Raw genomic sequence first — 26,829 nt, 5'->3', positions numbered from 1 at the left:
ATCGTTATATTATTGGTTAAAGATTAACTTCGTTTAATAAAGTCCAGTCCAGGGTCCAGTCCAGAGTCCAGTGCAAAGTCCAGTCCAGAGTCCAGTCAATATTTTCCAGTTGGCCATATAAATCCTGTCGTGTTTAATTAAAATCACCAGGAGCGTCTTTTACCTTTTGGATCGGGCATTTTGACAGACCTAGTTACTTTTAGAAACACTTCCCCGGGAAACAGCGTTTCCCTGGTTACAGTTAGCCAATTAGGGCTGTAGCTTATGCATTTACAGTTATGGTATTCAGATGACGACTGTCAGAGTAGTGACTAAGAATCTGACAGTAAGAGTGAGGGTGTGTTAGAAAATAGCCAAGAAAGTGATCGACACAAACTAAGAAGCGACTCGGTCCGAAGAAACGATGCGCCGATAGGGCCAAAAAGGATTCGGAAAGCGAACCTAAACAACAAACTCAATCTCTCTGAAGGAGGATGAAAGGGAGAAATTCATCTACTTTCTACCTCTGAATTTGAGCTTCCCGATTCCCGTTTGGCCGCCATGTTTCAGCCAGAGCTAACTTATGCGAAATTGTAAATGCGTAATCTACAGCACTGATTGGCTAACTGTAACGCTGTTTCCCAGGAAAGTATTTCTAAAAATAACTAAATCTGTCAAAAGGTGCGACGGAGGAAGGCTACTACTGATCAGATGGGCTCCTGAATCTCCGATAATTATAACTAGGGCATACACTTTTGCTGATTAGATAAGACAGAAGAGATAAGATAATTTCCAACAAAGAATCGAATTTTCGTCATATTTTTTCTGTGTACAGATTTCCTCTGGAGAGAACTAATGACGGATAACGAATAACGAATAACGGATAACGAATTCGTCAAATTTTGTCGGTTTCTTTCGAAACGGCATAAGTTGTTAATCGCACTGCGGTCACGTTCTCTCCAACATAAATTCTTTCATCCACAGTACAGTTCAGATATTGCGTCTATATTCTCTATCATACTATTCAATTCTATTGTTAGAAACAGTTGAAGTAACTTTCTCCCTCGATGATGGACTCTTTCGAATATGCAGGTTTGTGATGCCTGCAGTTTATACCGGCTATGTTCTCCGTGTTAAATTTCTTTTAGACTGCGAGAAGTCTCTCTCCTAATTTTCGTAACGCACGACATCGTGCGAGATGTGCAGCCGTAGGTTATACTCGCTGCTAGAAACTCGTTCAAGGGTGTAAAGAGGTATGCTTCCTTTCTCCAGACTCTCCGCGCGCTTTCCTGCTAACTTTAAGGGATTTTTAGGGAAACTTCCGCGAAATTCTTGATAAGCAGAAAATCAACTGTTTCGTGGCTGTAATTCACCAAGCATGATTAACGGCATCTGTAACTGTACAAGTGTGTCAATAAATAGTTCTTTCAATAAAAAGGAGGACTTCTTCGCCCTCTTCGACATCCCTCTTCGCCCGCTTTCACATCCATTTCGCTCAATTCTTCCTCCGCTTTGCTCATTAACGTATTCGTTTCGCCCAATACCCTTTCCGTCTCGCCCCCAATTACATCCGCTTCACCTACCTACATAACTGTTTATTACAGTTAACCACGGAAGAGAACTATATAATTATGGAACGTCTCACAAGATAACAAATAGTAAGTGGGCAAAACCAAATTCTTAAATCAGAGTGCAGCACTTTCCACAAGAGAAATCGAGATATCTTCGATAGTGCATTTTATGGAAAAATCATTGCCTATACACCTTATTCCAAAATGGCCGCCACTTCAGATATTCTTTTGTTTTTATTGAAATTAGACCTTGATGCCTCGTTCAAGGCAAAATATTCTTTTGAATTTACAGCTCAAGAACGAGGCATCAAGGGCTAATTTGAATAAAAACAAAAGAATATTTAAATGACGGCCATTTTGGAATAAGGTCTATGACTTAGCTGTCTTTTTTACAAATTTAGAAACACTAGAAAGCGCAAATTGGTTGCACCTGACATAACAGCGGCAATGTTGGTAGAAAGAACAATGGCGGAAACGTTTTTTTGGAAATGTGACTCTATTATTATGCAAAACTTGAACTGTATTTTTCTATTGTTTTGGCACCAACATGGCAGTCTTATCACGTGAGTGCAATCACATATTTAGACAGGGGATTGACGTAAGGGAGGTTTGAGGCCGATATGATAACAAAGAAAGGATATAACAACAACAGAGCAGACTGACACATTGTAAAGTAAAACTCGTGCATGTACGTGTTTTTAAACACATACATCACGCATCTCACCAGAAAACCATTCTTAAGTCCGCCGCACACACTAGAGCCGTCAGCTAAGCAAAGTTTCACTCGTCACTATTGGCGCAAGCACGTTCCCCAAATGTGCGGAGGCGTTTCGAGCGCTAACGTTCACGCCTGCCATCGGCGCCGAATATTTCAACATGTTGAATAATTTTGTGCACGAGTGAACATTTCCTCCAAGTGTGTGCGCGTGCAAAGCTATCAGCTTACAATATGAGCCACATACGCATGCGTGTTACAAATATTTTCAAATCAAAATGGCGACATCAGCACCGCTTGTCGTCATTTTGATTTAAAAATATTAATCAAAGATATTTGGTTTGAAGGAAAAATTCTGGCGTAAATATATGGCATAACTAAGGTGCAACATGTCACAATACACTAACAAATATCGAAAAAATAGCCAAAACATTAGGGCCATTTATACGGGAGAAAATAAGACGCGTCTTAAATAAGACGCGAACTGCTCGTATAAATGGTACAAAACAAGCATTCGCGTCTTATTTTAGACGCGACTTACATAGGCAGTGTGGCCCAGTGGTTAAGGCGGTTGCCTTGAGATCCGGAGATCCGGGTTCAAGACCCGCTCTGACCGCTCGTTGAATTTGATACTGGTAGTCCCTGGTTCAACTTCCCAGCCGGTAAATAGCCAACTGGTTTGCCTCCAGCCAGTTGGGATTCTTAACAGTTGTTGTTCTGTTCTGTCTTTTCTTTCTTTTTCATTGGCCCTGAAAAGCCCCTATGGGGAGCGGTCAATTAAGAATGTATGTATGTATGTAAGTACGTACGTACGTACGTACGTACGCATGCATGCATGCATGCATGCATGCATGCATGCATGTATGTATGTATGTATGTATGTATGTATGTATGTATGTATGTATGTATGTATGTATGTATGTATGTGTGTGTGTATGTATGTATGTATGTACATAAGACACGTCTTATCTTGGAACAGAATTTTCGGCTGTTCTTATTTAGTCAGCGTCTTAAATGAGACGTGAACTTCGTCATATAAATGGTTTCGCGTCCCAAATAAGACGTGAGCTATAGGTGCGCATGCCTGTCACATAATTGACGACCGTGACAACAACATCGTCATTTTGTTAACGAGTCACTCAGGCTAACAAAATGGCTTGCCAGTCAGGCTCAAAAACACCAACAAAACAGAAACACTTGGACTTTTAGTGGAGGAGAAACAGTTCCTCCCCTCCCCATTTTTGCCGGGAACTGGCAATCGCGGAACAACTTGATAACTGCATGCGTGACAAGCGACCCGTGTAAATGATTTTTTGTTTTTGTTCAATTGAATTGAAAGGGCTTTCAATTCGCAACTTTGCGGATGAAAAGTACGAAGGTGGTAACTGTAAATTAACAGTTATTCCTCGAGGGTGTGCTAGATTTATATTGATAAATAACCAAATAAGACGCGTACCATTTACACGAGATGCTCGCGTCTTATGTAGGACGCGAACGCGTAAATGGTACAGTTCGCGTCTTATTTTCCAGATTTTCTCCCCTACAAATGGCCCTATTAAGTGCAGAGTGAAAGGACATCCCCAATTAATGTGTTGCCATATCCGTAAAAAAGGTCAATTTAAAACGCATGCACCCATTAATTTAATCTCCTCAAAATGTCTAAAATTAAGCATATCATTCAGTTTTCTTTTGAAAGTCGCCTTGTTAAGCTTTTGAATTTCAAGGGGAATCAGCCATTCCAGAGTTTTGCACCAGTTCTAGAAAACGAAAATAACTGTTGCTTTGTTCAGGACATTTAAATACGGAAGTTGCCAGCAACTAATTAAGGCCCAAGTGTAGGAGATATTTATTTCATCTGCTGATATGAAGAGGTCTTTTCAGACCTCTTTTAAGATCTCTTAAAGTCTTTTGATATAAGAGTTCAAAGATCATCCAAAATCGCACCTGAGGATACCTGATTTTTAACATTCTATTTGTAACTCTTGGTAACCCTTGCATATCAGGAAATAATGAATTCAACCGCAATATCCCTGGCGGTAAATAAGCTTGGATCTGTTTAAGTATATGACAACCTCTATAAATAAACGAGTGAAGAGCCAAAGCAATATGCGATAAGTGCTAGTTCTTTGGATCTGTTTACGTATATGACAACCTCTATAAATAAATAAGTGAAGAGCCAAAGCAATATACAATAAGTGCTATTTCTTTGAAGTATTTTGCTGCTAACACAAAAAACTCCACTCCTTTCTCTTTGTTTGAACTTGTCAAGCATCGACTACAAATGGTTTGAAACCAATCTCTGGAAACACAGATACAATGATGTAATGTACATTTGTTGGTGGACGAACAAAAGGAGTTAGCTTATGAGAGATCTCTTGATTTCGTCCACCAATGCATCTCAATGCATCTCCGTATCCAAAGTAACAACCGCGGCTGCAGCCTGGGATTGAATACCAGGCAGTCTCGTGAAGCTTTGTTTTTTTTAACTTCTCTCTTCTTTTCTTTCGTGAAGCTTTGTTGAATCAAATGTCGATGGTGTATTGTAGGAGGCAGTGTGGCTCAGGGGTTAGGGCGCTGGCCTTGAGATCCGGAGACCCCGGGTTCAAGACCCGCTCTGACCACTCGTTGAACTTGATCCTGGTTGTCCCTGGTTCAATTTCCCAGCTGCACTTGTAAGTAGCCAACTGGTTTGCCTCTGGCCGGTTGGGATTCTTAACAGTTGTCGTTGTTCTGTTCCGTCGTTTCGTTGTGTTTCATTGGCCCTGAAAAGCCCCTATATCATGGGGAGAGGTGAATTAAGGACGTTCGCGCCAATTGTTTCTGCGCATCCTTACTGCGCACGCAAATGCACACGCCACGTCATACACGAGCGCGCGCGCTAAGTAATAAAATGAGAAATGATAGGGCAAGAGGCCAATGCTATAGCTTTGCCTGGATTTAACGCTCTTGGACGTTCGGTGACCCCTATTTTTCTTTCCAGAAACGGATTTTATTTACAATTATCTCCACGTTGTCCAAAAATGAACAAAAAATCAATGTGGGAAGTTAAAAAAATTTCAAGATTTCTGCTCACGGGACATCAAATCCTGCCATCTTGCGGCTGCAAGGCGCGTGAAACTGTGGTCGCTAAATGCGAACTTGATCTTTAAGGAACCTCACCAGTTGACTAAATTCACTTAATAAGTCCACTTAAACAATATTTGGCAGAGAAGATTTCACTTCAAAGATTTAATTGCAATATATTTGGGTTTACAGACACTGGCCTTATTCGCATACGAAGCCCGATTTTGTCACATTTTGGGTATTTTTCCGGGCATGTTCTCTCCAAAACGAAGTTGGTGACCCCCCATTTTTTTTACATTTCTGACATAACTAACTCATTACCTTACAGTAGTAAAAGTTGTTGAAAAAATTTCGCGCGAACGTCCTTAAGTATGTATTGTATTGTATTGTATTGGAAGCGTTTGTCCACCTCACCAGTTAACATCGTCCAACAAAATCACACGGATGTTGAAGAAAATGTTGAAACCGTTTTTCCGGGCCTTAAACACTTTTTTTCAGGCAACTTGCAACTATTAAAGTTTCCTATTCAACTGAGATGACCTTTCTAACATTCATTTCAAGAAAAATGTTATATAAGTTTACTACTATTGCCTTTGATATACAATATACTGTACAGTGAGTGTCAGATCGCCCAGTCCTTAAAATTTCAAAATGATCCCTTTTAAATTGAGAAACAAGTCTCTTTATGCGGCTCAAGTTATAATAATAATAATAATAATAATAATAATAATAATAATAATAATAATAATAATAATAATTGCCAACGAGTCAGCCGAGCGAAGACGAGAGGCTGACGAGCGGCAGCCTCAACTATATATCGAGCCGAAGCGCGAGATTGTTGTGTTTGCAGAAAAATATTCGAGCGCTCCAGAGAAAATGTAATGTAAGGTAAGGGAACAAAGGCCGCTTATCATGTAACTTCAAGAACCAATGAAAGCGCTTTTAAATTTGATGTGTGATGTCATTAGACAAACTTGCATGACGCGAGCGACTATTTATGTCTGTGTTCGGAGGTGAGTAAGACACATTTTTTTTCCCATTTCCCTGACTATTGTGTTCTGCACACTTGCTTTGAGTGTTCTTTAATATTTATTTTCGAACCAGCGAGTTCTATGTTGAGTGAACGAGTTCAAAACTAAACCGGCGTACGAGTTCTTATTGGCCGCTGCTATCAATTTCGGCCTTCGGCCCGCGAGTAGAGCAGTTTGGTTTTCGTTTTGTAACCATTGAGTTGTAAACAATTTAATTTAATTTTCAAAGGAAATATATTGTTTGCAAAGTACACAATTCAAAGATCAATGTGACTAATAATTCATGGCGGTATCTCAAAAGAAAAAAATTCTACAAGCGAAACAACTTTCACGAGCGAGAGAGTTTGATTCCCTATAAAACGGTTTCACACTGAAAAAAGTGAAAAGTCTGAGAACGCTTTGGCGATTTTTTACATGGCACTGATTTTAGTCAACTTAATTATTTTATATTCCTGTTAAAATTACGGCTGTTCAAAAATTACAGCAGTACTTTCCATATTATTGCAACATTCCATTCCATATTATTGCAACATACAATAATATTGACAATGTTGTTCGAGATACAAAATATGCAATTTCTATAGTTATTGTATTAAAGTTGAGTTTGAGTACTTTGGAATAAAAATTGACAACTACTGTTGGGTGTTTTGGAACTCTGATACAAATCTGCAAACTATGTATTATAATGACCGTATCGTTGGCACTTAGCGATAGCTATTATTAGTAATAATAATAATGGTTTATTCAATGGATCCACGGAATGGATAAAATTAAAGATAATTATCAGATATAGATAATATAATAAATAAAAAATTACAGCAAAAATTAACTAACCGTTTAGTGCTCTATTGCAAAAGAGAATTTTTTCAAAGTCTTAAAAAAGTTCTGTAATCTAAACAATTTCTAATAGATTCTGGTAAATCATTAAATAGCTTCGACGCGTTATCATCTTGGCCGGAAAGTGCCGTTTTCGGTGGGGACCGCTAAGCTAAAAGAGTTGCTTGAGAGCAGTTATCGCAGCTTGAGCACAGTTATTTAACAACATTTAAAACAAAGTGTTCGAAATATGTACAAGATGGTGCATCAATTTGAAAACAGGTTCTATTATCATACATCAAGTTATATTTATATGAAACGAGTTCTATATATTTGGAAGAAGTCATATATTTTGAGGAAGTAATTTTGTCCACTTTAGCCCGTCATATCTTTCAATACTAAGTATATCTGGCTGATATAGTCTTTCTAACGAGGCAAAAAAATGCAAACAAAAATTAAATTCCTTCATATGTACTGAGCTAAAAAAAGAGACGCAACAAAAATCGAACCTAAACAAGAGTTGGAATGAGCTATTAACGTGCTCCTTTTTTTATTTTTTTGCAGGATTTGACTTATCTTCTAGGAAAGCCGCAGAGGGGAGCGAAACGGAAGACTTGTGGAGAGACACTTTGAATAATGATAACAATGACGAGTTTTTTCAAAAAGAAAGGGAACCCAGGACGGTTGGACGTCGTAGACGTATGTATGGTATTGTCCTTTTAGGAACGGGATATCCTCATCATCAATATCGTCCTCATCACAGTCGCCATCAGAGTATATTCTCTGGTCTTAGCTGAACAAAACTGTATTCAATTTAATTACCAGGAGCTCAGTTTTCATAATAGAGCCTCTTATCGCGGGAAAAAGCCATCCTAAAAGTAAATAATACTCAGGAAAGGGTTGGCTTAAGGAATAAGTGTAGATCGAGGTTCCATTTCATGGCTTGTGATTACACCCTTTGCCTCCAAGATTTTACTCTGTCTAACACCCGAAATTTTTTCTCTTCGAAGGAGAGCCTCTTAGGGGCGAAACCATGGATAGAGGACACGTATTTACAGCTTGGTGTACTCTCCCAAATGACCCACACAAGAAGAATCAGCCTCACGTTGGTTCTGTTGAAGCACGAAAAGCGAATGACTCAAAGGAATAGCCTCGAGGGAGAGGGGGTGGGTGGGTCGAGAACGAGCGCAAACTCAACCCACGATACCCTGCATAGCAAGCGTTTCCAGCTGGCGAGGAGCGAACTCTTTTTTCGGCCGCGCGAGAATAAGGCGAGCGCAAAAAAAAAAAACTCTCGCCCCAATTTTCGCGCGGCCAAAACATCGAAATTTGCGCGGAAACCCCACGGAAACGCTTGCTACGCAGGCTAAACCCACGACGTCAGCATGAACGGCGTATTCTATCTAAGGTGTTCCTTTCAGGAATTAATTCCACCTTCCCCTACCCTCTGCCCCTTAAACAGGACTAGCTTCGGTGAAAAGACTGCAACCGGTGTTTGTTCTCTAATCACTCTGCAATGAAACGAGAACAAATCATTTTCATACTAAAAATCATCAGACGCAGACAAGAATCAGGAATAGGCATCTCGTTTAATGATAGCTAGACTATCGCCTCAATTGTCAAGAATAGGCATCTCGTTTAATGATAGCAAGACTAGGAAAACATGGGCAATGTAAAAGTGTAATCATTCACAGGATAACCAATATAACTACAAAATATCCGCATCAAAATTTACATCAAAACGTCTTGAATAAGTACATTGATTTCTAAATATCTCTACATTTCTATAATTAAACTGATTCAGTTGTGCGTTTAAGCTAACGGCAAAAATAAAAGAAAATTGACAGATATATAACGAGAGATACCGTCGAGTGACCTTGCATTGCAAAAGAATGCCTTATATAACGAAACACGAATAGTCACGCACTCTATCAAATTGCGAAAAGCAATGTTAACTGCGAATACCGAATAACCGAAATAGCACTACAAAGAAGCGTGCATTCCATAACGTGAGAAAATAGATTATCCTATGAAGGCTAATTTCCGAGTATTGTGGACCCAACAACCTGGAAAGTCTTATTTCTTATTATCGGTGAAAATTAACCTCGAGTTCGTCTCGTCTAATATTCACCGATAATCACTTCGCCTTCGGCGAATAATTGTTTTAGTATAAATACACAGGTAATTATTTCAAAAAGGAGAAAAAGAAACATTTCAACTTGAAATCATCTTCACTTACAGTGGCAAAACGACTACTGGCAGCCATTTTGTCCGTCGAGGTGATAATCGGCTGATAATCTGAGATAGGGAGCCAATGAGAGCGCGCGATTTTGTATAATCACCTGTGTATTTATACTAAGGGAAGGTACGTTTTTTAATTGGGGGGGGGGGTATTTTAGAATTTTTTTTGCCCCTTCAAAAATACCCAAACAAACACATCTGACCCTCCCCCACCCCCCTCAACCTATCCAAGACAAAAATAACCGGAAGTGGAAATAGCAAATTGGAAGCGTTACTCATATAACCGCGTTCATCTGCGCACAAAGTAGTCAATTGCGTGGCGTGTGATTGTACGGTGAAAACTTGAAAATGGGCTAGGATGTTCGAAGAATAGAAAGGGGGAAATGTGAATGCGAGGATTTCATGAGGTCTGATGGAGCAACTTGTGGCTATTGTGGCTGTTTGCCGACTCGCCATTCTAAAAAGGATGCCTGCTACTCCTCTGACTTAGTTGATGGCACATCGGCTGCGGGAACAAGTGAAAGCACACTGGAAAGATGAAGACCTAGGGTGGTTCCCGAACCCAAAGGGCGAATATAGTTATGTAGTAGATCGAGTTGTCGGTTCAAGTTCGAGTAGCTTAAGTGACGAATCTTCACTGGAGACTAATTTTATACCAGAACCCCGCGCGGAAACATCAAAATATGGGCGAAAGCGGGCACGAGTCGAGAGAGAAAATTATGTTAGTTGGGAGAAGATAGTTGTTTGATAAGTAAATTTTTCGACACCTGTAAAATAATTTAGATTAATCTCGACTGGTAGCTTTGCTTGTACATAGAAAGTAGAAGCGACATGGAGTAATTTTTTCCTTGCCAAAAAAAACTATTACCCTCCCCGGGTTGAGAATAAAACAGGTTTGACCCTCCCCAATTTGAAAAAAAATTACTAAGGACCCTCCCCCCCCCCCCCTCCCCAATTAAAAACGTACCTTCCCTAATCATATTAAATCCCAAAATCCCAAAAGCAAGGAAGCAAACCGTAGACTAAATTATTTCAGATCTTACCGGTTGGGGAATTCAGTCTATTTTTTCGAAAATTAACTCATTAAAGGCACCCACTCACTACGATTAATTAATGCTTTTCTTTTTTTCAGGAAGGAGGCGCTCGATGCTTAGGAGACGAATACTCCCACTCCCAAACCGCAGACGAATCAGCCCTCGGCGTAGTACCGGCTGAAGTTCCTAAACGAAATACTAAGACCGTCAATGTCATAAACAAAGCGTCGAATAAAAAGCCGTTGCGTCCAATATAAGAAAAACAGTCTCTTGTATCGTAAAAAAACAAACTCAAACACTTACTTAGCCAATCACAATCAATACAGACAACGTATTAACCAATTTACAACCTGGAGAAATCTTGAACCCAGACCTCCCGCGTACAGGTGGTTTCGAGTGAGATCATCCAACCCATCCTCTACCGCTGAAATGAGTTTAATAGTGCTGACTGATTCGGGCGGGTGGAATATCGCGAATATAGCCTGGAATATCGAGCAATCACTTGCAACGTTATCGACGGTCAATAAGTAAAAGTATTTCTTCAGCAATGACGTTTTGACTGAAATCTTTGGAGGACTGTTTCCATTTTCCTTTTGCTTGGTGACTAACTTCAGCAAATGTTGGAGTAAGGTTGAAGCTTTGACAGAGACGTAGAAACAAAACGTCATTGCTGAAGAAATACGCTTGAAATGTCAACAAAGCACAAGACTGAAAGAGGAGATAAACAAGATCTATAGTGATGTTCGTCATTCCTATAGTACTATACGCTACTTGAGTACTCTTCGCATATTAACCAAGCTACGTGAGAAACATTACAAAGATGTTATGTTTGGCCATGTTAAGAAACTATCTAGACTGATGCATAAAACTGTTGATGTTGATAAACACGTGAAAAACATCTCTTCTTACAAATTATCGTTCTTTAAGAAGCTTGTACTATGTCGTGGTTTGAATTTTGCGTTTCCGCGAGACGTTCTACCTCTCGAGATCAAGGTTAGCTTTGAAAGAGCTTACTGGATGCTGGAATCTAAACTCTCTGATGACCAAAAAGAACTGACTGCCAGCACTCTACGATCTATTGCATTAAACTACGTCAAGAGTAAAGGCCCAAGACCGCCTAAGACTCTACAGAGAGCAATCAAACGCCTGAAACAGCGCGATGATGTAATTGTAACAAAGCCAGACGAGGGGACTGGTGTAGTAGTGATGGATAAATAGGAGTACTTGAAATTGCTAGCCGAAGCTTCAATTAATGATTTGTCTAAGTTTAGAAAACGTGACATGGAAAGACCCAAGACAACGGGACGTCCTCCCAAGCACTACCATCCTCTCTTGGAGAAAGAGAAACTCGTTGGTAATGTAATTCGAAAGATTCTACCTAAACCTGTAGCTGACACACTTTGTCCAACTGGTTCTAGGCTTGCTCATCTATATGGTTTACCGAAAACACATAAACCGACGTTATCGATGAGACCCATTCTGTCAGCCACCAAGACCTATAATTACGACCTAGCAAAGTGGCTCGAAGGAAAACTGAAACCGCTATCCATCAATGAACATACAATCAGCGATACATTCAAATTCGCAGAAGAAGTTCGCAATACTTCATTTAACGACAATGACATTATTGTATCGTATGACGTGACGTCCCTCTTCAGTAAAGTGCCTCTTGATAAAACTATCAGTCTTCTAGCGGAAAAGGCTTTTACCAACAATTGGTTTAATGCCACATATAACCTCAACATCACAAAATCCGACCTGATTGAGCTTTTAAACATCGCAACGAAAGATCAGTTGTTTCAATTCAATGGCGAACTTTACGAGCAGTCAGAGGGTGTGGCTATGGGTTCTCCTCTCGGTCCTCTCATGGCTAACACCTTCATGTGTAGTCTTGAAGAACAACTTAAGCTCCAGAACAAATTACCATCATACTACAGGCGCTACGTTGATGATACTTTAACTACCATGAAGGATGAAGTTTCTGCCTGTTCTTTTCTGCATGCTTTGAATGATCTCCACCCATCGATTAGCTTTGACTATGGAACTATCAACTGAGAACACTCTCCCTTTCTTAGGCATGGTCCTAAGAAAAGACGGTCAGAATATTACGGCTAGTGTAGACGTGAAACCGACCAATACGGGTCTATTGTTACATTATAATAGTCACGTTGATAATCGTTATAAGAAATCCTTAATTATTACCATGCTAGACCGAGCTTTCAAGCTATCATCTAACTGGTCATTATTTCATGAGGAGTGTAGCCGCTTCAAGAACTTATTCCTACAGTTGGCATATCCTGAACATCTTATTCACTTTATGATCTCCAATTTTATCACATCCAAACAAAACACCAGCATCTCCACGCAAATCTACACCTGACCCGCAATCAGTACGAATTGTTCTACCGTTCAAGGAACAAAAATCAGCTGACTCTGTGCGCAAGCAGTTGAAAGATCTTGGTAAGCTGTTAAACATCGACTTATGCCCAGTGTTCATTTCTCGAAAAGTTGGAAAAGCTCTCAAACATAAAGAATTCAAGCCCGCGTTGATCAACGAACAATCAGTAGTTTACAAATTCGAATGTGGCTAGTGTGATGCCAGCTATGTTGGTTACACGCGTCGACATCTCTACCAACGGATCGATAAGCATAAAAGATCTGGTTCAATATTCAATCACTGCCAAAGTCAACATCAATCAAGAACAATAACATCTGACATGTTTCTCATTCTTAAGAAATGCTCATGCAAATTTGATTGTCTTGTGTATGAAATGTTCCTTATTCGCGAGCACAAACCGTGTCTGAATATCCAAAGTGACTCGATAAAGGCAAAACTTTTCACCTAGCCTCTAGGGGCTTTGAACTTAATCTTGAACATTAATATTCGAGTTATCTGTAAAATATTATATTTGACCTGATGATGGTATCATGAGGACACCGAAACGTTGTCTTGAATAAGTATGTTTCTGTCCGTAATTTTTATTATCAAATCCATTACATATTTGTGGTAATGCAGGAGTCAAAACAACGTGATATCAAAGAGCTGATAATAGAACGATTTCCGCTATATATTCAAAACTGCAACTGAACAAATCACTTTCCGCGCCTTCGCCAAGTACGATTCTCTTAAACTGCTGTCTTCTCGTCCTGCTGTAATCTCTGTATTGTTTAAACGCAGTCTTTTAAATTATTTGCAAAAGGTAAGTTAAGTGCTCCACAGATTATAGAACGGTTTAGGAATAATCAATTTCATCCGACCATCGCTACTTAGAAACAATGCACTTACGGTCAGTTTCTTAATCGAGATCAGGGTGGCTCAAAAGATGCTCTTCTGTTTGCTAAGCTTATCAAAGAAAGCCGTGTCACTGTATCTTAGAACTCGATTTAAAGATACAAATGCGTGCGTTTTGCTTTTGACACCATTACAGCTTGTTATAGTCTTTTTAATTTAAGTTAATTCACGCTAAATCTTTTAGATTAGTTTCACACTGTCACAAAGGAACGGAAACTAAGTGTATGTTTCTAGTCTTTGAGGCAAAGAAAGTAACTTGTGAGGCGCGGATCATTCCAAGAAAAATAGTATTTTTCTTTCGTCATTCGTGTTTCTTTTTTCTTTTTTCCTTTTTTTTTTCAGACTGCAGATTTCGTTCTTTGGTCGCGCTCTAATTACTATGCTGTGTCTTTCTGAGTGACTCAGGAAAAAAGGTAAGTAATTTTCAAGTTGGTCCTAATGATCTTAAATACTTTAATACTTCCGGGAGAAACTAGCGCTGTGTGTTTGACTATACCGGTTCGCCAATTAACGGCTGTGATTAAAATTCAGGACGAATAAACAATATCCTAGGCCTGCAGGCTTAACAAATAACAGTAACGCCTGTTTGAATCGAACAAAAGTTTTTTCTTCATATTTTCTGTGTGAATGCTCAACACCTCAATAGCAAGATTTTGCTCGTGGATATTTATCCAAAGGCTGTTTACTTTGAGTGTAAATTTTGGATTTCACGGTCGAGGGACCTCAGAGGGTTGGATCTAGGGAAAGTGAGGTCATTTACTAACCAGCTTAAAATACAGTTCATTTTATATGCAAAACACTAGTTTAAAAATTTGAAAGCCCGAATCTCCGGTGCTTCATATTAATTAAGCCTCGTACACACGTATTGCATTCTTAAACTAATGAGTCTTTTACGTTATTTTCTCCTTGATCCAGCTCTCTGGATGTCAGTAATGGCGGACCATTAAATAGGAAAATTCTAGTTAAAATAAACACGTGTCTTTTTGAAATCAAGGCTTAAAACTTGGGTCACGTAGTGTTTAGTTAACATAGTTTTGAAATCCAAAGAAAAAGGAGAATTGATTTTTTGGTCATAGTAGCACTTGAAGTATGTCTTTTGCATCAGTGGTGAAGTAAATCATTGATCGATGTTAGCTTAAGTCCTGCTTCGTGGTAAACTTTAGTTTTTATAATAATGTCTTAGACTTAATTTACCTTTAACTTTTCGTATCTGGCAATTTTGCCTAACCAGTCAAGCGTTATGGCCCAAAAGCAGGATGTTCCTAACTTGTCATCCTGTTTGATTCCGGAATTTTTCCCGTTTGTTACGTCATAGGGCGTCCAAAAAGCCATCTAATTGAAGTTTAGATAAAGAAACCCGATTTTTGCAGATCTATAAAAATGTTTATTCTCGTCACAACCGTTATGTTAGAGTTACACGAAATGCGTGCCTTTCATATTTAGTCTAACACGATAACACGATTTACAACGACTCCAAATGAAATTATCTCAGGCTTTCTTGTTTTTTAACTTATTCGAAAACTCCATCGATGCAGGAAGTTTATTGCCAAGAGGAAATAAATGGATTTAGGCTGAGTGTGACATGCTTAGTTAATTATTTCCCTTGTTGCAGTTTGGGCATTTCTGTCATCCGGGATTTTCTCAAGATCATTCACCATTTGTACAAGCTAGGCGGAGGCTGATTCAACAGAGTCAAATCAATTTTCCCTCCCCACCCTCCCTATTTTTACTTTCTTGTGGATGGCGTGTGTCCCCTCATCTTTGCTGGGATCATGTCTTCTATATTTGAGTATTTCCTAGCTTACCACGCTGATTTTCAATAAACGGCCTAGCCCATCAGGGCTTGGCCAAAATATCCCAAACAAATGTGGTATTATTTGTGTCCCAGCAAACGGAGTTCGCCCAGAGCAATGCCTTGTCAACAATATCAGTCAGACTGTATAAAGCATGAAGCATAAATGACTATTTAATTGTCGCTATTCTTTTCTCGTGACAGTTCACTGTCCCGCCTTATCGATACCACTCATGCATTTGGTAGCATGTCTTTGTTTCCACTCTCTTCAACTATCTCAAGTCTTTCCTATGCGATGTATTACCATTCACTTAGAGACAATTTTTTGGCGGGGATCTGGATATCTTACATTTAAGCCGAAAAACACAAACTAGAGGATATGCGTTATTCACAACCAAGGCATCCACAAATACTTGACTATAACATGAATAAGTTTAGTCCATATCATGCATGCATCAACAATGTATTTGGAATGGTCAGATATTCAGTTTGTAGAAGCGATTTTAGATGATTTTTTTAGGGGAAGGGAGGGGCGTTTGCAGTCTCTAAAAGACCTCAATGCCCCCGGCCCTTCCCTGTCAAAAAGACTTCGAACATAGAGTATAATCTTCTTACCCAAACGCAACGCAATTCCTTTCTACATGTGATGGACTTGTGATGTTTCACAGTTTGTAATTTTAAAGCTCCAATAGCTGATGAATAAATTCTCTAACTCGCTCAAGGAACCGCTGATCCTTGGCGTGCATTTATAAATCATTGTGAACACCCAGTCAACTATGATCAAATAAACGAATGGGACATTTTATGACGAGTCCTCTCCTTTAATTTTTTCTTTGCTGAAGTTGTCATTGTGCTGGGCTTTTAGTAATAAGTAACGTTTAGACCTCTCTGACTAACTGAAACGCGTTTTGCCATATAGCAATTGGTAAGTCAAATACAAAACAAGGTGGCATGAATGCGTAAAGATTCAAGAAGCAACTGATTTTTCAGAAGGAATATTTAAAGCTCTTGTTCTTTCCAAAGCGGTAGTTCACTATTGTGCCAGCATTCTAGTTCACTCGGTTTTCAACTGCCAAACTCGACATGAGTTTTTTGATTTCATTGGTTTGATGATCAAGCAAGTAAAGCAGGACTGTTTTGCTCAGTGGATGACTTATTAAAAAAAGGAGGGTGTGATTCGGAGTTATTGGTAAGCTGCAGTCATCCATGATTCAAATATGTAGATATTGACCTGTTGTAATTGCATCCCGAAAAAGGGAATGTTCCCTCTTCCACTATTCGGTGCTCTGTGGTGCCATTAATACGTCCGTTTCTACAGTCAACCTTACTCATCCATTGAAAGTGGCCGTGACTAAACAGTTCCTGTTTCATATCTCCTGTTCGGATTATCCTTTAGTAAAAGGCTGAATGTGTTAGCGCAAATGATTGGTTTTTGCACCCACTCATGGCTTAAATCTTGAAGCTGTTTAAACCAAAGCCAATAGGCCCTTTCACGGTTTTTGGCGCCATCTTGGTTGGGGGGCAAACACGGCAAAATTTACAGTAAATGCATGGGATTTTGGCCGACTTTGAACCGCTGTAGCACCGCTAAAAAAAGACACATCTCCACAGTGATAGTGTGTGATAAAAGACATTTATACTGAGATTACTTTCATGAAATATAAAGAACAGATTAAGGCTACAACGACCATAAACGAAATTTTAAGATTCCATACAAACCCTTCCAAAATCAACACGGCAAATTGCCGCGAAATTAGAAGCAACATAAGAAGATTTATTATTCGACTTTACGGACGTCTTACTCTCCTTAATGGTTTTATTTTTCTGTTGAATGAATGATATCAATAAAAGTATTTAAAGTAGTGGCAAAAGTTGGAAATCTGTCTCTTTTGAGCGGCGCTACAGCGGTTCAAAGTCGGCCAAAATCCCATACATTTACTGTAAATTTAGCCGTGCACGTGTTTGCCTCCCAGCCAAGATGGCGGTCAAAAACCGTGGAAGGGTCTATTCCGTTATTGATAGAAACTAAAGCGGAAGTCAGTTTTGTTTATGTTGCTTGAATTAATCTTTGTTTCCCTCAAATAGCCTAAAAATGATTGCAAATTCGTCCATGTTAGATTTTACAGGAAGTTAAAACTTCCAGTCAAGTCTTTAAAATGCTTGGTGCTTATAGAAACATCTTACCACCTCTTAAAATGAGGCTTCAGAAATAAGAAAAAACAAAACAATGTGAATGGTGTCGAAAGGCACAGTTCGGCTGTAACCCGGCTTCCGGTACACATGCGTGTTTAAACCCCTTTCCTTGGATACGGTAATACTGCAGGTCATCCCTTACACGATCTTGAAAGCGAAGGTTGGCTCAACCTCGACAATTCGACCACCTCTCATGGTCTAAACCTATAGATGAAATTAGTGCGAGGATATTTACAACTACAGGCGCCCTTAAACGTATAAGACCATTCATCTCAGAACAAGGCACTGCCCTCCAAATCTATCAAGCGTTCATCTTACCCCACTTTGATTATTGTAGCTCCTTTTAGGGCAATTCCAACTGAACTTTAAGTGATAAACTTCAAAACCTTCAAAATAGAGCTGCCAGGGCGATTGCCAGGTCCAATTACGACACAAAGTGCCAGTTTCCTTTTAAATATGGTTAATTGGAATAATCTAATATTACACGCCGGAAAAAGATTAAAGCCATATTGATGTTTAAAATGATCAAAGGTCTCTCCCCAGCGTACCTCCAGAATTTATTTATATCCGCATTACACAGTATAAGTTTACCTTTTATAGCTTTAGCTTTAGCTTTAAAAGCTAACTTTACAGACTCTGAGGCTAAACTCGAGTTGTCTATGCCACGCACAAATTATTGGAAGCGTGCTTTTTGTTATAGCGGGGCACTGTTACGGATACGTTTGCTTGTCGGCTTACGAATATTAAGATTCCCTAGGATATTTCAAAGGGGAAATTGACCAACTTTATAGCATCTGTCGGTCGGGCTCCCACATGACACTCTTGTAAAACAGTCTAGTTGTAATGAAACTTCTCACTGTAATATATACTGAAGATTTTACCGTGTATAAATAATGTAACATGTATGTGTATAGGAAATCTTATGAACGCGAATGCATTTCGTGACTTATGGACACGAGTGAAAGTTGAAAGTTCCCCTGGCGAGTGCAACTTGAGGACTTTCCGATCACGAGTGACCATCAAACACAAAATGCAGGAGCACGTTCATACACATTTTTGTTTATCGCATACTCAATAAAATCTTTCCATCGCTTTGTTGCCATAGCAACTTCCGAGTTGCACTCTGAAACCTCTTTTGCCCTTTAACCTATTTATGCATTCGTCATTAACAAAAAAAAAAACAATATTCTGTTGAGTAAATAATGAGTATGTACTCGGGGGATCACCTTTTTGGGTCGCTGGGCTTCTGGCAATCGGCATACAAAAGTAAAAAAAATATATGTCAAATAATAAGAGATTTTATGACCATTCGAAAACTCGATTAAAGAGAATTTTTGTTACAGTTATGTGCTTAGTTACCTGGCCTTTAAATGAAAGTGAGGTTGGAGTTGACCTTGTCATGATACAGACCTCCCTGCTTTTCTTATGTTAATGATGTTCTCTTGCTAATAAGTTGGAATTTGAATAAGAAAAGCCGTGAGGTTTCTATCAAAACAAGGTCAGCTTTATGGGGAGAATAAGCGAGGATAAATTGACAAGGGTGAAAATTTACGGAGTTAAAAATCCTCACGCAAAAATTCTACAGTGGTTTGAAAACTCAAAAAAATAGGACTGAGTGGTAAGATACGTAATGAACAGCAATGGATAATTTTCAGGACCGTCGATTTCAACGTTTCAACTTGGTAACAGAGAATACATGATATTGAATAACCTTTTATTACTTTAAAGAGCAGATTAAACATTAAGCGTCTTTACTTTTCTTTCCTTCCAGCTTCATCCTTGATTTGACATTGGATCATCTCATCGAAAAAGCTTTCATTGTCATTTAGTTATTGAAGAATGGTAGATGGAAAGTTAGAAACTGTAGAGCAGCAATTGCTAGAGCTTGCCATTGCAATAAGTGTAGAAGACAGATATCGTGAAGGAAGGGCTCATTTTCATCTCGGCACTGCTTACCTCAACCTACCTGATTATCAAGAGGCCATAAAAAAATTTTCACAAGCATTACATATTTTCATTGAAATAGGCTGCAGGGCTGGGGAGGGATCAACCTATGGAAATCTGGGAATTGCGTATCTTAGTCTAGGTAATTTTAAACAAGCCATTGAGTACTGCGAAAAAGATCTTAGTATTGCTAAAGAAGTAGAGGATAGGGCTGGGGAGGAATCAGCCTATGGAAATCTGGGAAATGCCTATCGCAATCTAGGTGATTTTAAACAAGCCCTTGAGTACTACGAAAAACATCTTAGTATTGCAAAAGAAGTAGGGGATAGGGCTGAGGAGGGATCAGCCTATGGAAATCTGGGAAATGCCTATCTTAGTCTAGGTAATTTTAAACAAACCGTTGAGTACTACGAAAAAGATCTTAGTATCGCTAAAGAAGTAGGGGATAGGGCTGCAGAGGGATTAGCCTATGGAAATCTGGGAAATGCCTATCTTAGGCTAGGTAATTTTAAAAAAGCCGTTAAGTACAACGAAAAACATCTTAGTATTGCTAAAGAAGTAGGGGATAGGCCTGGGGAGGGATCAGCCTACGGAAATCTGGGAAATGCCTATCGCAATCTAGGTAATTTTAAACGAGCCCTTGAGTGCTACGAAAAACATCTTAGTATTGCTAAAGAAGTAGGTAATAGGGCTGGGGAGGGATCAGCCTATGGAAATCTAGGAAATGCCTATCTTAGTCTAGGTAATTTTAAACAAGCCATTGAGTACTACGAAAAAGATCTTAGTATTGCTAAAGAAGTAGGGGATAGGGCTGGGGAGGGATCAGCCTATGGAAATCTGGGAAATGCCTATCGCAATCTAGGTAATTTTAAACAAGCCATTGAGTACAGCGAAAAACATCTTAGTATTGCTAAAAAAGTAGGGGATAGGGCTGGAGAGGGATCAGCCTATGGAAATCTGGGAAATGCCTATCTTAGGCTAGGTAATTTTCAACCAGCCATTGAGTACTTCGAAAAACATCTTAGTATTGCTAAAAAAGTAGGGGATACGGCTGCGGAGGGACAAGCCCATGGAAATCTGGGAAATGCCTATCTTAGTCTAGGTAATTTTAAACAAGCCATTGAGTACTACGAAAAAGATCTTAGTATTGCTAAAGAAGTAGGGGATAGGGCTGGGGAGGGATCAGCCTATGGAAATCTAGGAAATGCCTATCGCAATCTAGGTAATTTTAAACAAGCCCTTGAGTACTACGAAAAACATCTTAATATTGCTAAAGAAGTAGGTAATAGGGCTGGGGAGGGATCAGCCTATCAAAATCTGGAAAATGGCTATCTTAGTCTAGGTAATTTTAAACAAGCCATTGAGTACTACGAAAAACATCTTAGTATTGCTAAAGAAGTAGAGGATAGGGCTGGAGAGGGATCAGCCTATGGAAATCTGGGAAATGCCTATCGCAATCTAGGTAATTTTAAACAAGCCCTTGAGTACTACGAAAAAGATCTTAGTATTGCTAAAGAAGTAGGGGATAGGGCTGGGAAGGGATCAGCCTATGGAAATCTAGGAAATGCCTATCTTCGACTAGGTAATTTTAAACAAGCCATTAAGTACTACGAAAAACATCTTAGTATTGCTAAAGAAGTAGGGGACAGGGCTGGGGAGGGATCAGCCTATGGAAATTTGGGAAATGCCTATCTTAGTCTAGGTAATTTTAAGCAAGCCATTGAGTACTACGAAAAACATCTTAGTATTGCTAAAGAAGTAGGGGATAGGGCTGGGGAGGGATTAGCCTATGGAAATCTGGGAAATGCCTATCTTAGTCTAGGTAATTTTAAACAAGCCATTGAGTACTACGAAAAAGATCTTGGTATTGCTAAAGAAGTGGGGGATAGGGCTGGGGAGGGATCAGCCTATGGAAATCTGGGAAATGCCTATCTTAGACTAGGTAATTTTAAACAAGCCATTGAGGACTACGAAAAACATCTTAGTATTGCTAAAAAAGTGGGGGATAGGGCTGGGGAGGGATCAGCCTATGGAAATCTGGGAAATGCGTATCGCAATCTAGGTAATTTTAAACAAGCCATTGAGTACTACGAAAAAAATCTTAGTATTGCTAAAGAAGTAGGGGATAGGGCTGGGGAGGGATCAGCCTATGGAAATCTAGGAAATGGCTATCTTAGTCTAGGTAATTTTAAACAAGCCATTGAGTACTGCGAAAAACATCTTAGTATTGATAAAGAAGTAGGGGATAGGGCTGGGGAGGGATCAGCCTATGGAAATCTGGGAAATGCCTATCTTAGTCTAGGTAATTTTAATCAAGCCATTCAGTACTTCGAAAAACGTCTTAGTATTGCTAAAGAAGTAGGGGATAGGACTGGGGAGGGATCAGCCTATGGAAATCTGGGAAGTGCCTATGGCAATCTAGGTTATTTTAAGGAGGCCTTGGAGTACCATGAACACAGTGTTAGTATTTTCAAGGAAATCGGTAACTGTCTAGGGGAGGGAATTGCTTGGTATTTGCAAGGTCATGATCATGAATGGTTGGGTTCCTTGAGTAATGCACTTAGTTGCTATCGTTTGAGTATAAAACATTTTGATAAAACAAGGCGTAGTCTGAAGTCAGAAGATGAATGGAAAATAAGTTTTCGTGATTCTTATCCCCTGTCATACACTGCTCTGTGGAGGACACTTTTGAAGAATGGAGAGATTGAAGAAGCTTTGTATGCAGCTGAGGAAGGTCGTGCACAGGCTTTGATGGATATTTTGAAAGATCAATACGGCACTGACTTTCCGTCATTTTCTGCACTTGCTCCGAATCAAACTCTTACAGCTGCATTACAGCTTTTACCTTCACAAGCCGTTTTTGTGGCACTTGACCATAACAAGATCACGTTTTGGGTGCTAGGAAAAGACAGCAAGCTGAGCTTTCGGCAAAACGAAATCGAGAATGGAAGTGCTGATTTGTTGATGGAAAGTATTTTCAAAGGGATCGGCGTAAGGGATGGTGTCAGATGCGAGAATCGTTCTTTGGATCCACTACGCCGTGACCTGTCTTACAGCAAAAAAATTATCACTGAGAAAACAGTTCTACCATCCTCATCCTCAGTTAGCTCTTTACAACCGTTGTATGATGTCTTACTCGGGCCAATTGTAGACTTGTTCCAAGGAAATGAGTTAATCGTTGTTCCCGATGGACCATTTTGCTTGGCTCCATATTCTGCATTGAGTGAATCTATCAGGATCCGCACCGTTCCTTCGTTGACCGCTTTTAACGTGATCGTTCGTGCACCTGAAGACTTCCACAGTAAGACTGGAGCACTGCTTGTAGGTGATCCGTGGTTGAAGGAAGTTACTAACAAGAAAGGGGAATCCATTTTGGAACAGCTTCCGTGCGCAAAACAAGAAGTAGAGATGATTGGACAACTTCTGCAGACAACACCGCTGACTGGAAAAAGTGCCACGAAATCTGAGGTGCTGAAAAGTATGAAATCAGTTGCATTAGTTCACATTGCAGCACATGGATGCCAAAAAACGGGAGAAATTGCTTTAGCCCCAAATACCGAACGGAAATCGCCAATTCCCAAAGAGGAAGACTACATTTTGAAAATGTCGGATGTTCAGAGAATTTCTCTTCGAGCAAGACTAGTTGTGCTGAGCTGTTGTCACAGTGGCCGGGGAGAAGTGAAGTCTGAGGGAGTGGTGGGAATTGCAAGGGCTTTCCTGTGTGCTGGAGCTCGGTCTGTTTTGGTGTCACTCTGGGCAATTGATGACAAGGTAACGTTGCTGTTTATGAGGAGCTTCTACCAGCACCTGGTAGATGGAAAAAGCGCAAGTGCAGCTCTTCAACAAACGATGAAATCTTTCCGAGAGTCAAAGCAGTATTGCGCTATAAAGCACTGGGCGCCATTTGTGCTGGTTGGCGATGATGTCACGCTGGAATTTCCAAAAAAATGGTAAGTGAAGTTCGAGTTTAACTGAGAAAACAAAAATACTTTCAAACTGGAAAACTGACGAAAGGAATCAAATAGGCCAAAGATGGCATGGTAACGAGATGCTATCCTCGTAGTATAAACAATTCAAACTTTCCTCTAACATGCTTTAGTCACAAATGTAATTTCCACACGCCTATCACGCATGCACAGTAGCGAAAAGGATACATTTCAGATTGGTGGACAAACTGTTTTCATTCAGCCTTTTCTGACGTTTTGTTAACTGGCGTAGATGGCTCATTTTATCACCTCGTGATGTCTCTTTTGGTGTTTATGTTCTCCCATATATAGATCTCTAAACTTCATTTTTTGTAAGGAATTCGAAGACAGCTTTGTCCTGCACGTAGCCATTCGCATCGGCGCATTGTACATGTATGCTCGAAAGAACCAGCTACATTTAGGGCTGTTTTCTTTTTTTCTTTTTCCAGAATCGATGTGGAAGATGCTAGAAGACTACCTGGCAGGGCCTGACACTTCAAGGATTGCCGAACTTGTAAAAAAAAAAAAAAACATTTAGAACGGGTTAACAATCATCGTTATGCCAGTAGAAAAAGCTCCAAAGGTTTATTAGAAGTTTACTGCGTTAACTAAACCAACAGACTGAAATTATTGTAAGTGAAATTATGACAGTAAGCTTAGGTCTATAGTAAAATGCTAGTTTTACCCGTTATTTTGATACTTCGTTTCTTATATAACTTCAAAAGGCAGTATTGCTTCAGTGGCGATCAAAATAATAGTGCTATATTTCAGTTGCTAAAAATCATGTTTTATTTAGTTCTTTGAAACTGTTTTTGTTGTGTGAGTGTAAGCCAGTTTCGAAAGAAAACTTCTGCTGATGACCCTTATCATCAGGCTTTTACCGTGATAAGAAAAAGAGAAACATTTGCAGCATTCAAAGATCACAAAATAGAAGGGAAACAAAGGATGAAAGTTTTTTCCTATTATTCTGCATAACAAATGAATGAAATCATCAGCAATAAGGAAGACGTTTTTCTTTTCTTAATAAATTTCCAAGTTCTTTATAGGGCTTACTCTCTCGAGTTATCGATAGTGTTTTTAAGCAAAGTGAAAGAATGTGTTTGCATTCGAAAGTAGTTCAATTCCTGGAATAATTGTTGGGGAACTAACAAATCCGCTGCAAATTTAGAAAAAAAATATCTGGAGCAGATTCATAGCCACCTTCACAACTGGAAAATTTTAAGGTGGCCGTGATTCCGCTTCAGAGAATCTTTTATACCTCTGCAGAGAGATTTATCCTAGCCTGCTAACCACTTTACAGCAATAAAAAATGGGGATCACCAAGTTCGTGTCTGAGATATAAGCTTTTGAAGACAAAATATAGGGCAATTTTTTAGAAGGCTTTTTCGTTGCTATGATAATCTTTTACGTCACATTAATGAGTGCACCTGGTTAAGACATGATTGGTGTTTTATTTGGTACCATAACATTTTATGTTGGGTGGAAGAATTGGGGTAGATTCAATCCTTCCAAATAGTACAGATGGTTGAAAGTGTTGGTTCGAGCCTCAAGGGAACGAAAGGCTACAGACAGCCTATACTATGGCCTTTAATTTAGACCATTTCCGTCGCAGGGGTCACACTGATGGTATTTGGATATCCGGGTCATGCAACGCAAACCGAATGTTTAACATACGTTTTAAACTGAAACCCTAATTTAATAAAAGGCTCTGTAACATTTTGCGATCTTTCATGCAACTTCTCTTGCAACGCCATAGCGAAACAAGTTGCAAGTTGCAAGTTGCACACTTTACCATGGCCAAAAACAAGGTGAGACAAATTGCAGAACCCTTCGGGGAAAGTAGAATCCATTGTTACTTTGCGCATTGGTTTACGCAAATTAACAACGAAGGTTTCAAGCAATGCGTGCTGTGAATTCTGCCCTGCAACTTCTGTCTCAACGAATTGCGTCATCAGCCAGTGGAATGTTCCTTTAATCTCATGAGATCATCGAAAGCGAGACAAATTGCAAGAAACGTTGCCCAGTGTAACACCTGTCAAGCGAATAGCTTTGCAGTGTGAGAACTCTTGTCGAAACAAAATTGAGAGACAAGTTGCTCAAAAAATTGCGAGTGTAACAGCACCTTTCTGGGTGAAGTAAGTAGGGAAACCATCTAACGTTGGATAAGACAATTCACTGTCCATTTGCTCATCATATAACTTTATTAGAAATCATAAATATGCTCCGTTTTAAAAAAAATGTATAAAAATGTGCCTTCCAAACGCACATACAAAATAAGTTTGCGAAGGTAGAGATCTGTAGATTGATGTTTATTTTTTGAAGAATGTTACTAAAAAGGTTCGAAAGCGAAAACACTCGGAAAAGCGATATTAAAACACCAGGCATTAAGCACCCTGAAAAGAAAACAGTGTTAAAGTCGGTGATTAGATGTAATAACTGTGTATAATTATCTACAGTTTGTAGGTATGGGCACCGATTTTAAAAAGGTTTCCTTTCAAGGGTGTTTCCTTTTCGATAGCTTTGGTGTGGATAGTATCCAAAAAAGACGACATAGCTCTGGTTTCAAAAGGTTTGCATATGTTTCTCAATTGCTACTCCGTCCATGAAAACAGTGATTTCTTTTCGTCGTGGTGTAAACATAAAAACAAACAATATTATGTTGAGCCAAAGTCTGGAAAAGTTAAGTAGTCAAAATGAAGTATACTACAACAATAAAGGATTTGTTTGGGATGCCAATATGACCGTCATTTTATTTTTTGCTTTACTTTTTTCTTGTTTGCGGGTGGGGGTGGAGAGGGGGATAACCCCTTCAAAAGTACTTTTTGCAGATTGCAAGGGTGAGTTTTATCTACAACTATGCTTTTAAGCGGCTCCGGAATTACAAAATTTACAAACGTGTACGCCTACTTCACATTTCAAGCATTAATGTGCACGTTAGTCTGACATAGTATTGAGTGAATACTTTTTATGAAGACAGCAAATTCCAAGAAAAAGATCATTAATTTTCTACTTTAAGCAAAACGTATTTAATGACGTGATACTTGCATACCTCTGCCAAACGAGCTCGTCGCAATCGTACTTTTCGTTTGAAGCGTATTACACATATGACCAGGCTCTGTGCACTTGTCAATATCTGAGTAAAAAAGAGAAGACAAATAATTAATTTAGTGAGTGAAAAAAGCCAGTCAATCAG

At 39.3% G+C, this 26,829-nt stretch overlaps 2 protein-coding genes across 5 annotated transcripts; both read left to right on the top strand.

Moving 5' to 3' along the window:
- The first annotated feature begins 11,731 nt into the window (after positions 1 to 11,731).
- LOC137976846 (uncharacterized) lies at positions 11,732 to 12,505 on the top strand. Its single transcript, XM_068824183.1, has one exon. The coding sequence runs from the start codon at positions 11,732 to 11,734 to the stop codon at positions 12,503 to 12,505; it is 774 nt and encodes a 257-aa protein (XP_068680284.1).
- Positions 12,506 to 12,577: 72 nt separating this feature from the next.
- Positions 12,578 to 26,252, top strand: LOC137974619 (tetratricopeptide repeat protein 28-like). 4 transcript variants are annotated; one of them, XM_068821531.1, is made up of 4 exons: positions 12,578 to 12,910; positions 14,085 to 14,155; positions 19,499 to 23,621; positions 24,086 to 26,252. In XM_068821531.1, coding segments are annotated over exons 3-4 (4,056 nt in total). In that variant the 5' UTR covers positions 12,578 to 12,910; positions 14,085 to 14,155; positions 19,499 to 19,566; the 3' UTR covers positions 24,087 to 26,252. The 4 variants fall into 4 exon arrangements, with proteins under 4 accessions (XP_068677632.1, XP_068677634.1, XP_068677631.1 ...); XM_068821533.1 differs by lacking the exon at positions 12,578 to 12,910 and adding an exon at positions 13,246 to 13,408; XM_068821530.1 differs by lacking the exon at positions 12,578 to 12,910 and adding an exon at positions 13,522 to 13,650.
- Positions 26,253 to 26,829: the final 577 nt, after the last annotated feature.

This window comes from Montipora foliosa, chromosome 11 (genome assembly GCF_036669935.1).
Source record: "Montipora foliosa isolate CH-2021 chromosome 11, ASM3666993v2, whole genome shotgun sequence".
Lineage (NCBI taxonomy): Eukaryota > Metazoa > Cnidaria > Anthozoa > Scleractinia > Acroporidae > Montipora > Montipora foliosa.
The sequence above is the reverse complement of the archived record's forward strand: the minus strand, read 5'-3'. Positions and strand labels throughout refer to the sequence as shown.

Excerpts from the sequence above, each read along its gene's own strand:
- LOC137974619 (XM_068821531.1), top strand. The coding sequence starts at position 19,567 with ATGGTAGATGGAAAGTTAGAAACTGTAGAGCAGCAATTGCTAGAGCTT.
- LOC137976846 (XM_068824183.1), top strand. The coding sequence starts at position 11,732 with ATGGAAAGACCCAAGACAACGGGACGTCCTCCCAAGCACTACCATCCT.